Raw genomic sequence first — 16,436 nt, 5'->3', positions numbered from 1 at the left:
AAGGAAACGGCTACCCACTCCAGTATTCTTGCCTGGAGAATCCCATAGACAGAGGAGCCTGGCAGTCTACAGTCCATGGGGTCACAAAGAGTCGGACACAACTGAGTGACTTTCACTTCACTTCACTTAGCAGCAGCAGCACTGCCACACAGGGCATTTTACATGTTCTTTTCACTCTTGTAAGAAATAAAAATGCAGTCACTCAACAAAGCAGCTATGTGATACACGGAACTGATGTGGAAATTAAACTACCCTCAGAATCTAAAATAAGAATTTATCCTTTACCAAGATTCTGGACTTGGGAAGGAAATGAAAAAGTTTAGCTGGGTAACTAATGCTGTTCCTTAACATATTAGGCCCTTTGTAACATACTTGTACTGATAGAATTGCTCTGTTGTCAGCAAGGGAAGAGATCTTGGACGTTGTGGTATGGGTGTCCTTTTGGGTTAACTTTTTGTAGAGTGGTGCTAATATTCAGTCAGTTCTGTTGTTGTAATAAATACTTTCCTAAAAATCACCGTGCTATGCAAAATTATGCAATAAAAACCTCAAGATTTGTGCAGAAAATAGGTATACAGCACAATAGTCAAAAAGATCAGTGATACAGTTTTATAAAAAGAACCTAATTTTTTTAAAACCATAAAATAGTTTTATACATATTGAATGTTGAGAATTACATGAATATTTCACTTTATCTTTAAAAAGACTCACTGTTTCTGAGTGGAAGTGGATATCAGAAGAGTTGTAGCTTGTAAATTGTTGTGTAATGGTACAAGAAAGGCTGTCTGAAGCCAGAAGGAAAGTTAGACTAGCTGATGTGAATGAGTGTGGCTTATAACACAGGTAGATGACCGAGGTGTGTATGTTTTGTGTATTCCTATTTGGCTCAGTTCACCTGAGTACAGTTTCTGCATTGACCTAGTGTTTCTCGCTGATGAAACCTGGTGTAGGCAAGCACAAATTCTCATTATTCTCAGATTGACATTTAATACATCAGTTGTGCATTGCGTGTGTGCTCAGACGCATCTGACTCTGCGATCCTAGGGACTATAGCCTGCCAGGTCCCTCTGTCCATGATATTCTCCAGACAAGAATACAGAGTGGGCTGCCATTTCCTCCTCCTCCAGGATCTTCCCAACCCAGGAATGGAACTCTCAAATCCTGTGTCTCTTGCATTGCAGGAGGATTCTTTACCACTGAGCCACTGGGGAAATCCCAGTACATCAGTTGGTTAGAATTAATTCACGTTTTCAAAACAAGTGTTAAAGCAAAACTATACTCTTAAAAGAGATAATGATGCTTGCACAGTGACTGGGTCCAAATGTAAGAATCTTATCTGTTTGCTGGCTGCTGATGTGTGTAGGTAAGGAAAAGAAAGAAGTGGAGAATGGCTTCAAAGTTTCTAGTTTGAGAAACTATATGGAAAAAACACCATTGGTCTGGAATCAATTCCCAGGGTGGGCTGGGACTAAACACAATTCACTCTCCAGAGCTAGGATGGGTTCACCTTCCCTTAGAACACCTGGCCAGGTAAAGGTGAAAACTGAGCTGGGTGGGGCTCAGTTAGCAGTGAACAAGGGGAGAGGGATTTGGACAGTGTCTCCTAAACTTGCTTAGATGATGTTGAGTAAATTGGAGAGAAGTTCCACCCTTTTGAGTTCATGAAAGCCAAAGACTGAAATAGATTGTTTTACTGAAACCATTTTCTTTTTCTGGCTTGATAGAATTCTGTTCCTCCTATTCCAAGTCATTGTCTCTCTCATGTTAAATGTTTTCAAGTGACTACCATATGGAAAAAGTTGGCCTTGAAATTTCTTACTTTTCCCCCACCATCTTCGCCATTGCTTCACTTTAGTAACTCACTGCTGTGGCCACAGGCTTGATTTTGCTTGTTAGAATTTCATTTTAAACTCCAGTATCTGTTCTCTGTCTGGGCTTCCCAGGTGACTCAGTGGTAAAGAATTCACCTGCCAATGCAGGGAGACACAGGTTCAGTCCCTGGGTCAGGAAGATACTCTGGAGGAGGGAAATCTCCCCACTTTCTTCCAGTTTTTTCTGTCCCCTTTTGACCTCACACAACCCCAGTTCCATTCCTAGAACTACTTCCACTACATCCTTATCCACTGTTCTCTTTGTTTCTTTTGCCCTGCACGCTTCTTACTAGCTCCTTGTCCCATATACTACTATTGCCATAATCTAACACCAGGTTTAAAGAGTGTATTGTGTTTTTATGGCTGAAAAATTGATTTTTATTCCCCAGCTGGGCCTAGGAGACTATATTCTACTTTATAATGAAAGTAGAGGTTTATAGGTTGCTTCTGTCTTCATTGTTTCACTGAACTCTTCAGGATTTCATTCCTCTTTATCCCTTGTTTCTGAGTATAACTATAATAAGAAAATAAAAATTTGGAAAATTCTGTGGGTTCCATTGCTGAATATATTATTCTGTATGTTAGGCGCTTAGTCTTGTCTGACTCTTTCCGATTCTGTGGACTATAGCCTGCCAGCCTCCTCTGTCCATGGGATTCTCCAGGCAAGAATACTGGAGTAGGTTGCCATGCCCTTCTCCAGAGGATCTTCCCAACCCAGGGATTGAACTTGGGTCTCCCACATTGCAGGCAGATTCTTTACCTTTTGAGCTACCAGGGAAGCCCCAATATATTATTAGCCTTCTGTTATGATTGAAAACACATATTAGCAGCAACATATAAATTTTAATGGATTCTCATACTTACTTAAATAAAGAAAAAATCCTTATAGATTTTTTTGCTTTAGAAATTTGAAGATCAGTGAAGCATGAGGTAATTCAAATGAATATTTAGTAACATTCACTTTGGCAGACTAGCAGTTTAGTTAGCCAACTAAAGATTCTGCTAGAATCTGTGGTTTGGAAAATAGCATAGCAGAAAATATGTTCATGAGAAAAAGGCCATTTCTAATCCTTATTTGATTTTCATTCTTAGATTTTTATATTAAATGCTTGTAATTATCTTTAGTACGAGGGGAGTGCCTAAGGACTGTTTATTTATTCTCCAGGTGTTTCCATCTTGAATACTGCAAAGATATTGGACATTTAAAACATGTCCCACACAAAAAGTGGGAGAAAAATGGTATTTATATGTTAATTCCATGAGGCCCTACATTTAACTCTATTCCCTCTGGCCATATACCAGGTGGAAAAAAGCAAGGACTCCACTATTAAAAATATCAAATCAGATTGTTCCAGCTGGGGTTTCGTAATCATTTAAAAGGCAAACTATGAGGTCACTTTTAATATCTTAAGTAGATAACTATCTTAGCATTTACTTAAGATATTAAATCTTAGGTGCTTATTTTTGCCTTACTGAGTAGATTGTACCACTAACAGTTTCTAGCGTTTTAGTATTTTCCTTAAGAGCAACATTAACAATATGGGGTCAGTTGTTTTCCCCATATTATCTTTCCTGGGAATATCCAATTCATCAATATACTAATCCGAAAAGTTGACTCATTAATTGGATTTAAGTGTCACAGGACTCTTCAACACATTATTTTAATCACTTTGTTGGAAGGATCAATTTTCTCATGGTTGAATGCATATAGAAATGAAACAACTAAATGAGTTACATAGGAAGGTTGGCACATCTAATTCCCTAAAGGTCTTTAAGAACAGGTTCTTAATTGTGTATCCAAAATGGTTTGAGATCTTTAAATGAAATTTATCTGGAAGCAGGAAGATGGGATACCCATCTAAACCAATGTTTCTGGATCCCCATCTTATGTTGACATTAATGTCCCAATATTTAGTAGCTGGAGTTAGAACTGAGGCAAGTCATCCCTTTTTTTCTTTTTAAAACTGTTTATTTAGTGACATTTAAAAATAATGAAAGAGTAATCTGTATTAGTTATGATTGAGTCTTGTAAAGGCAAGTTTTTTTAAAGGCACCCCTGTAGGCCTTTGTATATTGACTGCTTTTAACAACTGGAGTAAATGTAAACACAGGTTTTTGAAGTTTAAAATTAAAATCATAGTGACTCAGTGCAGAAGCCTACAGTTCATTTAGAGAACTGATGTTAAAGTTAAAAATTCTATTTTGCTATTTATGTTTGTGTAACCCACAGCAGCATAGAGATGTTTGGATTCTGAAAAAAAAAAATAAAAAGTCTTTTCAGGCTGTAATATTTGCAGAAAAATATGTGTATGTTTTATTTTCTTTTTCTTCGTATTAGTCATTGTGGTTAGGTTATTTATTGGTAGCTGGTGAGTCACAAGTGTGTTTCTCATTCTCTGGTGAGTCACCTACCTACTTACAAGTTTGATTATTTTCTTTCCCTTCTAGATCTTTCACCTGAAAATAACTTTTACTTAGTTAATAAGCTAAATCTTCAGTTTGCGCATTAATTTTTAGAACTATAAATAGCAAAATAATACTCAGAAGAAGGTTCAGTGATTTAGAAAATTTACCTCTGCTCTGGTCCAGGCACTCTTCTGGGCTTAGTTATTTAGTGACACTAAATAGCACATAATAATCAAATAAGGAGCTTAATTTGGGGAGAGGACAAAAAATAAACAACTTCCATGAAGAGACATGTTACAGGTCCTGTGATGGAAGTATTTTTATACACCATCTAAGTTGAGGCCCAGACACTGGTGGGCATTTGGGTACCTCTTGAGCATCATGTGGATTAATTGATGAACATAGGCTGGTTGTACTCTGTTCTGGGAGAAGGCAATGGCAACCCACTCCAGTACTTTTGCCTGGAAAATCCCATGGGAGGAGCTTGGTAGGCTGCAGTCCATGGTGTCACTGAGAGTTGGACACGACTGAGCAGCTTCACTTTCACTTTTCACTTTCATGCATTGGAGAAGGAAATGGCAACCCACTCCAGTGTTCTTGCCTGGAGAATCCCAGAGATGGGGGAGCCTGGTGGGCTGCCGTCTGTGGGGTCGCACAGAGTCGGACACGACTGAAGTGACTTAGCAGCAGTACACTGTTCTAGATTGCAGCCCTTTGAACAACTGTACTTAGATGGTTTATACCTCTTTGTTGGAATGAGGTACTTATCTATTGGATCAGAAACAGAACTTCTATATCTGGTCCTGCCCAGTTCAAAATTTGCATTGAAAACCTTGATAAATAGTGCTTTAAAAGTAGGTTGAAAATCTGGTGTCACTAGATGCCAGTTTATGGGATTAATTCTTCTACGTTATTAAGTAATAACTTAATGTTGTCTTATGCAGAGATTCTGATGAATATATGTTGAGTCTGGCAACAGCAGGACCTCAGGATACATCAGCATTACCAGAAAAGGCAGCATGACTCTTAGGCATTTTGAAAGCTATTTGTGAAGGGCCTGTTATTTCTACTTTATTTCACATAAGCTCTAAAGGAATCTGGCAGCTCATGAACTTCTAAGAATGAGAATGAATTATTTCAAAGTAAGCTGACGATGCATTCTGGAGTATTTAAATTTGGAGGCTGATTTGTGAGTCTGTAACAGAACTGTTTAGTGCAGTAATCTGTACCTGACCTTACTAGCTGTGTGATCTTGGGCTAGTTACTTGACCTTTCAGTCTCAGTTTTTTCAACTGTAAAATGGTAGTATACCTACCTTGTAGGCCTTTGTGAGGTTTAAGCAAGATGATATATGTGTAAAGCACTTCACATGGGAACTAGAACATAAACGGAAATTGCGAAAGTGACATGGAAATAATACTATGTTAGGTATTTATATAAAGATCAATTTCATTTAAGCTGTAGAAATAAAACTGCTTCTTCAAACTTAAAAAATATGGAGAAAATGAACAAAACTACTGTAGGTAAATTACATATTTTTTGTAAATGAGAAAAAATGTAGAGAAGTATAGAAAGTAGTGATTAGAGGAAGAGGGAGTTCAGTATATGATAGGGAACCTAGAATTTTAAATTTATACATTATTGAACATTGCAATTTTAACAGTAAGGATATTCTTTTATAATAAAAAATAAGTTTTTGAAATAATGTTTAAAAAATAACTTAAAACTGTAAGAGCAAACCCTGCCATTTCCCCATCCCTTGCTGGTGAGAGGCATGGTGAATTGGGGATGATTCTTTTTTTGTTCTCCAAAAGGATTTGCCAGAACCAGCACCTCACACTGAGACCCAGCAACAAAAAATGGGTGAAGTACTTCTTTACCAGATCTATTTCTCCACTATTCATATGCAGGATTGGGATCTCTCTGACTCAGTTACATGCTATTAAATACATTTTCACCTGCAAATCATCTACCTGCTCCAGCAGCCTTTTCTCAGTTGTGATTCTTGTGTCCTGTCCCACTGACCTCCAAAGTGTGATTTGCTCAAAATTACTCTCTAAAGGAAAGAAAATAATCCTTTCCTTCATTTCTTTTTTTATCTGAGAGTGATAGGAAAAATTTAAGTTTTTCTAATAGTTAATTTATAGATAAACACTGGACCTATCACTTGGATTGCACCTCATAAGGTCACACACATGTCACCTCCAGCATGTGAGGGCTCTAAAGTAAGACTGCAGGATTCCAGGAACACAGAGGAGCAAACAGTGGTACCCCAACTCTCTGGTTCACTTTCAGCATATTACAGTTTACTATGTCTGGTTAAATGGTTTGGGGGATTATATTTATTTATATTTAAGATAATAAACTGACCATCACACAGTAGACAAGTGGCTTAAAATGATTTCTTCCAAGAAACACTGTTCAGTTCACTTCAGTTGCTCAGTCGTGTCTGACTCTTTGTGACCCCATGGACTGCAGCATGCCAGGCTTCCCTGTCTGCCACCAACTCCAGGAGCTTACTCAAACTCACGTTCACTGAGTCGGTGATGCCATCCGTCTCATCCTCTGTCGTCCCTACTCCTCCTGCCTTCAATCTTTCCCAGCATCAGGATCTTTTCCAATGAGTCATTTCTTCACATCAATTGGCCAAAGTATTGGAGTTTCAGCTTCAGCATCAGTCCTTCCAATGAATATTCAGGGCTGATTTCCTTTAGGATTGACTGGTTTGATCTCCTTGCAGTCCAAGGGACTCTCAAGAATCTTCTCCCCAATACCACAGTTCAAAAGCATCAGTTCTTCAGCACAAGTGTTAATGCTGACACTTCTGATAGTGGGAAATCTTTGTAACAGCTGCATGATGAAGTGTGTTTTTTGTTTTGTTTTGTTTTTCATGATAATCCAATCATATCTGACAAGATTTTCATACTCCCCTAGCTAGATAGAAATTATCAGGAAACTATATGAAGTATGAATTTGCTATTACTAATTATGGATCACTGTTGCTAATTATGCATCTCACCCTAAATTTATATTTGCCTAAAGGTAATAACTTACATTTAGTATTACATGTATATAGTTTTTAAAATAAATAGAATATCTACATATTAGGGGACATAATTACCACTTTTTTACTGATAGAGTAAGTCAAATTATCAAGTGTTTGGAGAGAGCTACTCAACCCTATAGTAGTTATATTAACTACTGTAGCTATCTGTATTAAGCTTATAATGAGGTTAATGTCTAGCTGTTAACCCTATAGTTCATGTATTTAAATATTCTCCTTTTTGAAACATGTTACGTCCTTGCACCTCTAATGCCATTCAGTTGTTTTTTTTTTTTTTTTTAAGTCTCTTCTCTACCCCCCATGATCTTTAGCATTTCTGAAACAAGAGGGATAAGTGAGACTTTCCCCCAAAAAACTGATTGGTGTGACAGAACCAAGAAATAATTCCCGATAAGTTGTTTTAAGATTGTTTTAGGCTGTGCTGATTTTGAAATGTGTTTATAACACCTCCCTCCTTCCCCTGAGCAGTCAATTTGAAGAGGCCACTATGCACTTGAATGGATAAATTCTGCTTTACACAATCCTAATGCTTCATAGTCAAATTTTGTGTATCTGCTTTTTAAAAAAATCTCTTTACAGTGCATAATACCCATTATAGGTTTGCAAAGTGTATGTGATGATACACAACATTAAAGAATTAGGCATTACTCAGTAGTGCATTATTTTAGACTATGAAGTTTACTTCTTCCTTCAAATACTAAAACTATTTTGACAACCTTAACAGGATCATTGAAGCCTATTATATACATTCTTCATGTTTAACTTTTTCTTAATGACACAGGGCCGTTATTCTGAACTTCAGTTACTGTGCAAGGTTATAATATGTTGTTTGGTGCTTTCATGTCTTTGTTTGTTTTTTAATATATTTTCTTCAGTAGTCAGTTGTTACTTAAAACAACAGTTGTGCCTACTTCTAATCATTCCAACAGACTTTTTTTAGTTTGTTGCTTCTTATGTAATGTGGTTTTAGTCCCTGAGTCGAGTCTGACTCTTGCAACCCACCAGGCTCCTCTGTCCATGGGATTTCCCAGGCAAGAATGCTGGAGTGGGTAGCCACCATTCCCTTCTCCAGGGAATCATCCCAACCCAGGAATCAAACCCAGGTCTCCTGCATTGCAGGCAGATTCTTTAGCAACAGAGTGAAGCCCCAGTATCATATAATGTAGACATGACAACTTATAATCACAATTGACAGAACTGTGGATAATGAGGGTATTTCTATGGCTGATGAGGAGGCCCTAAATAACAAACTATATGACAGTCATGTTGGAAAGATGGGATTTTATTCCTTCAGATAACTGAGTACTGTTTGTTTTTTCCCACAAGCCATGTTCTATAATTGTTTGGGTTACTCATACATTATATCATTTGTTTAAAAAAAAAAAAACTTGAAAAAACCCGCAAAACTTGATGCACTTGTTTTAGTCACTCAGTCGTGTCTGACTCTTTGCGACCCCATGGACTATACTGACCAAGCTCTCTCCATGGAATTCTTTTTTTTTAATTTTATTTGATTTTTAAACTTTACATAATTGTATTAGTTTTGCCAAATATCAAAATGAATCTGCCACAGCATGGAATTCTTTAGGCAAGAATACTGAAGTGAATTGCCATTCCCTTCTCCAGGGAAGCTACCAACCCAGGGATGGAACCCAGGTCTCCTGCATTGCAGGCAGATTCTTTACCATCTCAGCCACCCATAGTCCACCTAAAATATTTTAATAAAACACTTTATATGAAGAATGGCGATTTTTACAGTTTTTTTTTTTTCTGAAGAGAGTTTAAATTAGAAGTAAGGTCCTGGTTAAAAGGAGTTAGAAGTAAATTAATTAAATTGAATGGTTGACAGTTCCTAATGCATAACATAAAGTCTGTTCTGCCTATTAAGGTATTTCTAATATCAAGGCTCTATTAATTTTATTTGTAGAGTGATTCCCTATATTCCGGGGCAGAAGGGTAGTTGGAAAGTGAAGTATAAAAAAAAATGCTGTGATAGTGTGTTTTGGGAGGTGTTGGTAATAATAAAAAATAGCTGACTTAGCTCTTGAAAAGATATATTTAATTTACTTCATCTATTTCTACTGTAATAATGTAGTTCCCAGGAGTTCCTGTGCTTCCACGCCTGCCATATCCTTTATAAAAACCAAAGGCTTTTAGTTAGTTGCTTGTTAGACATAACGCTCTTTCAGAGTACAAAACACAGTGACATATTAGTTTCAAAATGTAAAGCAAACTTTAATAGGATCTCTTTATGGCAGCGGTCAAGCTGTAGTTTATATACAAGATAGTATTAAGCCATCTTAACACACAGTGTCAGATGAAATCATGTTAAATAGACTTTTTCTACAAAGTGGAATATTGCAATTAACTTATTCAAGTATTCCAGTCCCTCTTGTATTGACTCTATACATACAAATACACGTCAGTTCAGTCCAGTTCAGTTCACTCACTCAGTCGTGTCCAACTCTTTGTGACCCCATGGAGTGCAGCATGCCAGGCCTCCCTGTCCGTCACCAACTCCCAGAGTCCACCCAAACCCATGTCCATAGAGTCAGTGAAACCATCCAACCATCTCCTCCTCTGTTGTCCCCTTTTCCTCCTGCCTTCAATCTTTCCCAGCATCAGGGTCTTTTCAAATGAGTCAGCTCTTTGCATCAGGTGGCCAAAGTACTGGGACTTTTCAGCTTCAACTCAGTCCTTCCAAGGAACACCCAGGACTAATTTCCTTTAGGATGGACTGGTTGGATCTCCTTGCAGTCCAAGGGACTGTCAAGAGTCTTCTCCAACACCAGCTCAAAAGCATTAATTCTTCAGCGCTCAGCTTTCTTTATCATCCAACTCTCACATTGATACGTGCCTACTGGAAAAACTGTAGCCTTGACTAGATGGACCTTTGTTGGCAACGATGTCTCTGTTTTTTAATATGCTGTCTAGGTTGGTCATAACTTTTCTACCAAGGAGTAAGCGTCTTCTTATTTCATGGCTACAGTCACCATCTGCAGTGATTTTAGAGCCCCCAAAAATAAAGTCTGCCACTATTTCCACTGTTTCTCCATCTATTTGCCATGAAATGATAGGACCCGATGCCATGATCTTAGTTTTCTGAATGTTGAGCTTTAAGCCAACTTTTTCACTCTCTTCTTTGACTTTCATCAAGAGGCTCTTTAGTTCTTCTTTGCTTTCTGCTGTACGGGTAATGTCATCTGCTTATCTGAGGTTATTGGTATTTCTCCCAGCATTCTTGATTCTAGCTTGTTCTTCATCGAGCCCAGCATTTCTCACAATGTACTCTGCATATAAGTTAAATAAACAGGGTGATAATATACAGCCTTGACATACTCCTTTTCCTATTTGGAACCAGTCTGTTGTTCCATGTCCAGTTCTAACTTTGCTTCCTGACCTGCATACAGATTTCTCGAGAGGCTGGTCAGTTGGTCCGGTATTCCCATCTCTTTTAGAATTTTCCAGTTTATTGTGATCCACACAGTCAAAGGCTTTGTCCTAGTCAATAAAGCAGAAATAGATGTTTTTCTTGAACTCTCTGGCTTTGTCAGAGATCCAGCAGATGTTGGCAATTTGATCTCTGGTTCCTTTGCCTTTTCTAAATCCAGCTTGAATATCTGGAAGTTCACGGTTCATGTATTGCTGAAGCCTGGCTTGGAGAATTTTGAGTATTACTTTACTAGCGTGTGAGATGAGTGTAATTGTGTGGTAGGTTGAGCATTCTTTGGCATTGGCTTTCTTTGGGATTGGAATGAAAACTGACCTTTTCCAGTCCTGTGGCCACTGCTGAGTTTTCCAAATTTGCTGGCATATTGAATGCAGCACTTTCACAGCATCATCTTTCAGGATTTGAAATAGTTCAACTGGAATTCTATCACCTCCACTAGCTTTGTTCGTAGTGATGCTTTCTAAGGCCCACTTGACTTCACAATCCAGGATGTCTGGCTCTAGGTGAGTGATCCCACCATCGTGATCATCTGGGTCATGAAGATCTTTTTTGTACCATTCTTCTGTGTATTCTTGCCACCTCTTCTTAATATCTTCTGCTTCTGTTAGCTCCATACTATTTCTGTCCTTTATTGAGCCCATCTTTGCATGAAATGTTCCCTTGGAATCTCTAATTTTCTTGAGGAGATATCTAGTCTTTCCCATTCTAAGCCCTCGTATAAGCTTTTACTAGTTTTAACTAGCAAGTTCTAGTCTGACCCTTTTTCACAAATTTGACTCTTCTTTTCGTTTTGTTTTAATGATTATTCTTCTGAATTTATTCATGTGCATGAGTAAATAGGGACAGATAGATATAGATAAGGCCATAGAGATATTAGAACGGAATTATTTTATCATGATCTAAGTCTGCTCTTCTAGCACATAACTACTAGAAATAAAGGCAAATATTGGGATTGGAAGGTCAAAAAAAGTTTATTATGAGAATCTTCTATATGTAGTTAATCCTACCTTCTTTCTAATTTATTCAGTAGACCAATTTGTGATACCGGAAGTTTAGCTTTGGCCCTAGTTTAGAAATAGGTTTGGTTTTCAAAGTTCTTTTGTCAGTTGTTTAGTACTAGAAACGATGTTTAAATGGTGGTAGTTTTCTAGTCTAGATGATCAGTATTTTAGCACATAACACTATTGAATCAATGAACTTAAAGGTAGTCCTAATTTCAGGTCCTGGATAAAAGGAATCATCTGGTTACTTTTCAGAGAGAGAAAGAAGAGAAAACTGTTTTCTTTGATCAGACCTTTAGCTAGCCTTGGGCAGAGTGTATTTGACCACATTCCAGCTTCTTTTTGGAAGGACACTCACTTAGTGCTCAATCCTTAAGAGTAGATGTGTTTAACTTGGCTTGAAGAAAACGTCCTGATAATGGAATGCCTCCTCCTAGGGAGTTGAAGGAGGTGAAATAAGAGAACCAAATGAGCCAGGGACATAGCACACTGTCTCAGGTTGGAGTGCTAGTTGGGGCAGGTCAGATTACTCCATGATGCAACTCACTGATGAATAAGGAAGAGAGAACCTACCCCGTAGAAACATGTAAGATAAGCAACAGAATTCTTACAAGCTCTGAATTATATACTCGGGTATCAAGTTAACCCATGTGAACAAATAAAGCAGTGGTAGGTGGCAGTCACATTGTAGGAAGATTTCAGTGATCCTGGATTGCCAGTATCATAAGCCCTTTTATTAATAAACTGAAGCCTCTCTATCCCTTCTTATCTCAGAGGAGTCTTATCTTAGTTCACCAACTACTTCTTTTACCATAATAAGTTTTTTTAGTTTCTTCAGTACACAAGATGTTTAGCTATAGATATTAGGTGATAGGTCTAGTGCAGAGATTTATGAGAGTGTAAAAGATATATATATATATATATTTAAGGTAGTTGATAACAGACATTATAGAATTCTAGCTAGTGCAGCAAAGTGAATTGGAAATTTATCTGTCTTACTTCACGGCACTTAATCTATTATATCATCCTTTTCCAACCCAAATGTTTGTTGAAATGGTTTGTAATATAAGTTGTTAGATTTCTGGAATCTTGTCAGATAGCTCCATAACTAATAAGGACCCAGTTCCTTATCCAAATGAATAGACTTTTTCTTATGAAGGTTAAATCTTTTTATTGTTGTTTTGCTTTGTTTAGATTCTGGTCATCCATCTTGCAGAATTTTGCGTAGGGGTACTTGAGCCATGAGACCATAATGCAGAAGTTAACTGGAGTTTATGATAGCAGATAAACAGGGAGTCCAGGACAGATTTTCCTAATCCATTTTTGCCCTTTCTATTATGCCGGCTGCCCCAGGAAATCTACTATCTGTCAGTTGTCACTTTGGCATTTTTCTTCTTTCCTTCTCTTTTCAACTCACTTCTGTAGCTTCAGTTACCACCTGAGAGTTTTAACTAATAGTTTTACATGGGAATTTGCATTTGGCCAGTTGAACTGCCATCATACTGATATCACTCGCCAAGATCTAAAAGTTAAATTTTATCCTTTTCCACAAATGTACAGTGACATGTTCTGTCAGTACAAGAACATACACAGGAGGAGAGCTGATACATTTTGTATGGGAACCACCATTTTAGATTCTACTTTTTTTCCCTTGGTTATATATAGGAGACCAAAAAATAACCAGTTATCTCCAATTTTGAGTGTGTGGTATTCAAAATTCAAGTTTGCTATAGAATTAAATTGCCCAGGAGATCCAGTTTTTTACTCACAGTTTATATTTAGCTAGCTTCAGGTAGGCATTCTTAAACGAAAGTACACAATCCAGTAGAGTATCTGCCACAAATCCAGTGACAGTGTGCACTCAGAAGCTTTAGGCAACGATTTCACTGGAGCACTCTAATGTCCTCTTAGTGCCCTGAAATCTTTTCAGTTGACCTTCTATTATTTAATGTATTTCTACATTAATGTACTTCTATTACATACCAGTAACTGTGTTTATTGAAGCCAGTGTTTCTCTTTATGGGAAATGCTGATCTTAGTAAATTTTAACTGTGGGTAGGGAGATATTCTTTAATAAATAACTGAAGGACTTTTTCACAGTTCAGTGCTGGTCCTGTTATCTGTTATGTCTAGAGTATTTTATAAATGGTAACTAAATTATGGGGTCTGGAAAATTATCTCTTCAAGAAATTTCACAAGGTGTGCTACATGGTAGCTTATTATAAGTAGGTTAAAGCGACTGGCTTTATCTCAAGTGACTTACTATGGTAAAGAAGAATTTAATATATTCAGCTTTACTGATGAAACACCAAACAAGTTCTGACACCTCTGACAAGATGATTAAAGTTGGCAATGTTTTTCTTTTGACAGCATCAACAAAGAGAGCATCGTTGATGTGGAAGGTGTTGTGAGAAAAGTGAATCAGAAAATTGGAAGCTGTACACAACAAGATGTAGAGTTACATGTTCAAAAGGTAATTTTTTTCAAAATATAAAATTGTGTCCAGAAATAGATTTGAATAGTTCTTACAACTGTTCACATCAACTCTGTAATTAGAGTTGATATAAAATATTGAGATTTATAAATTGATTATTGACTCAACTAGTTTTTGTCATATAACAAACCACCTCAATACTTAGCAACTTAAAACAACAAACATTTATTATTTGTTCATGATTCTGTGCTGTAAGGGAGTTAGGGTCAGCATCTGCGATGCTTGATCTGTACCATGTGATATATCACCTGGGCTCACTGATGTTCCTGGGACATCTCTCCCTGTGACTCTCCTCATCCTGCAATCTAGCCCAGGCATGTTGACATGGTACATCTACCATAGCCACGTACAGGAAAGTATAAAACACATCTGAAAAGCTTTATTCACTATCATGAACCTATTTGGCTGTCAGCTTCTTTGAATGAAGGTTGATTCATTATACTAACTCTTATTAATCATTGTATTGCCTTATAATCATTGTATTTCTGGTATTTTACAGTATAGAGAAGTCAAAAGAGATAATACCAGCAATAACTTTTTCGCATAAGATTTATCCCACATTTATTTTCTTAGACATACAAACTAAAAATGTTACACATGAATTCAAATACATTTAGTATTTTTGAAATAACCCTGCAATCTTGAACCTACAGCCTACAGTCTCAGATCCAGACCTAGTTTGTATCCACAATATTCTTCACTGAATTTCTCTTATGGAGTAGTCCTTTCCCACTCTAACCCATGTCTCTGTGTGTGTGTGTGTGTGTGTGTGTGTGTGTGTGTATACATGTCAGGTAGATGGACAAAAACAGATGGATGCAGAAAGACAGATTCATCCATACACACTACTTTGGGAGTAGAGGTTGTATTTAATTGAAATTTATTGTCATAAAACTCTTAAGACTTTGAAAATCTTATAATTTTTACTGACCTAACTTGCGAAATTACTTTGTTCTCTTTTTGTACGTCTTATTTCAAACTAACTGCACCAGGAAGTCTATAAGCTAATAAAGGCAAACTGATCTAAAGGTATGCTGACCAAGGGGGGGGAAAAAAAACCCTATCTTCCAAGTAACATCTTTTTCAACACTTGAATAAATAAGATATTAGTGACTAGAGCAAGTAAATGTATTTCTAAAATATTTTAATTACCTAAGATCCAGTTCAACCTTAATAAACATTAAATATAAAGCCTCCAAAGTGCTTGCAGACAAATTTTGCCTTAAGAAAAATAAAGTATCTCACAAAGCATAAAACACTGTATACTAAATAGAATTTTATAAGCTCTTTTATCATTTATTTATCTGGCCTGCAGTTACTGAGTAGTACCAAGCACTATGTGAAGTTCTGAGGATGAAAGTGGTCACAACCTAATGAAGGAGATTTTTCTACTAGTTAGAAAAATGAAAGAGGTAGCTGTCCAGATCTCCAGCTTTGCATTGGCGATCAAGTTTCTATTAACTAATCAAAGAGAAGCACAAAAACTTGGGTATAGGGGATAGCAACAAATGAGTTCTATTTTACTATGAATAGGACTGGAGTATCCTTCTGATACTTTTTCTTGAAGTGTCTGAGTTGAATGCTAAATGTGATTTACCAACTGGAAGAATATAATTTCCTTTCTGTAATTAAGTAAAGTCTGTTCTCCTCTTGTGCTTTAGCAGATTTTCCAGGAATAGTTGGGAAAAACTAATAGGGTAACATGCATTTAAGTGGCTGAAAAACCCAGTCTCCTTTATGATCTAACAGCTTTTTAGCACTAAAATGTGCATATACTTTGAATAAATATTGAGGGATCTTAACACCATAAAGAAACACCTTCTCCAGCAGCTCCCAACCAGGAGAGCAGCAGGAAGCGAGATATAATTGATACACTTGGTGAAAGAAGGCAGTGAAGGGATATTTAGAAAATGAACGAGGAAAGGAAAGGAAGGAGCAGTGCAGCAAAGTTGAGCTGACTTTGGTCCTGGTAGTGGAAACAGCCAGATACTGTTAACAGTTACGATAACTTATTTGTTAATGGCGCCTTCATACGATCAAAGTGTTTTCTTATTCTTTATTCCATTTGATTCTTAACACCAACCTCATTTTACAGAAGAATATTGAAGCTCTAGGTAAGGTGATTTGCCTGTGACAAGTTTCCTGTGAC

General features: G+C 37.1%; 1 protein-coding gene across 1 annotated transcript in view; it reads left to right on the top strand.

The window, feature by feature from the left end:
• The window catches only part of DARS (aspartyl-tRNA synthetase), a 64,915-nt gene that overhangs the window by 24,639 nt on the left and 23,840 nt on the right, over positions 1-16,436 (top strand). Inside the window, exon 4 of the mRNA XM_010853671.1 lies at positions 14,164-14,266. Within this exon, the coding sequence (XP_010851973.1) occupies positions 14,164-14,266 (103 nt within the window). The remainder of the gene's footprint in view (positions 1-14,163; positions 14,267-16,436) is intronic.

The sequence above is a fragment of the Bison bison genome, unplaced genomic scaffold (genome assembly GCF_000754665.1).
Source record: "Bison bison bison isolate TAMUID 2011002044 unplaced genomic scaffold, Bison_UMD1.0 scf7180017864330, whole genome shotgun sequence".
Taxonomy (NCBI): Eukaryota; Metazoa; Chordata; class Mammalia; order Artiodactyla; family Bovidae; genus Bison; species Bison bison.
Note: the sequence above shows the minus strand (reverse complement) of the source record. Positions and strands in the feature narration are given on the sequence as shown.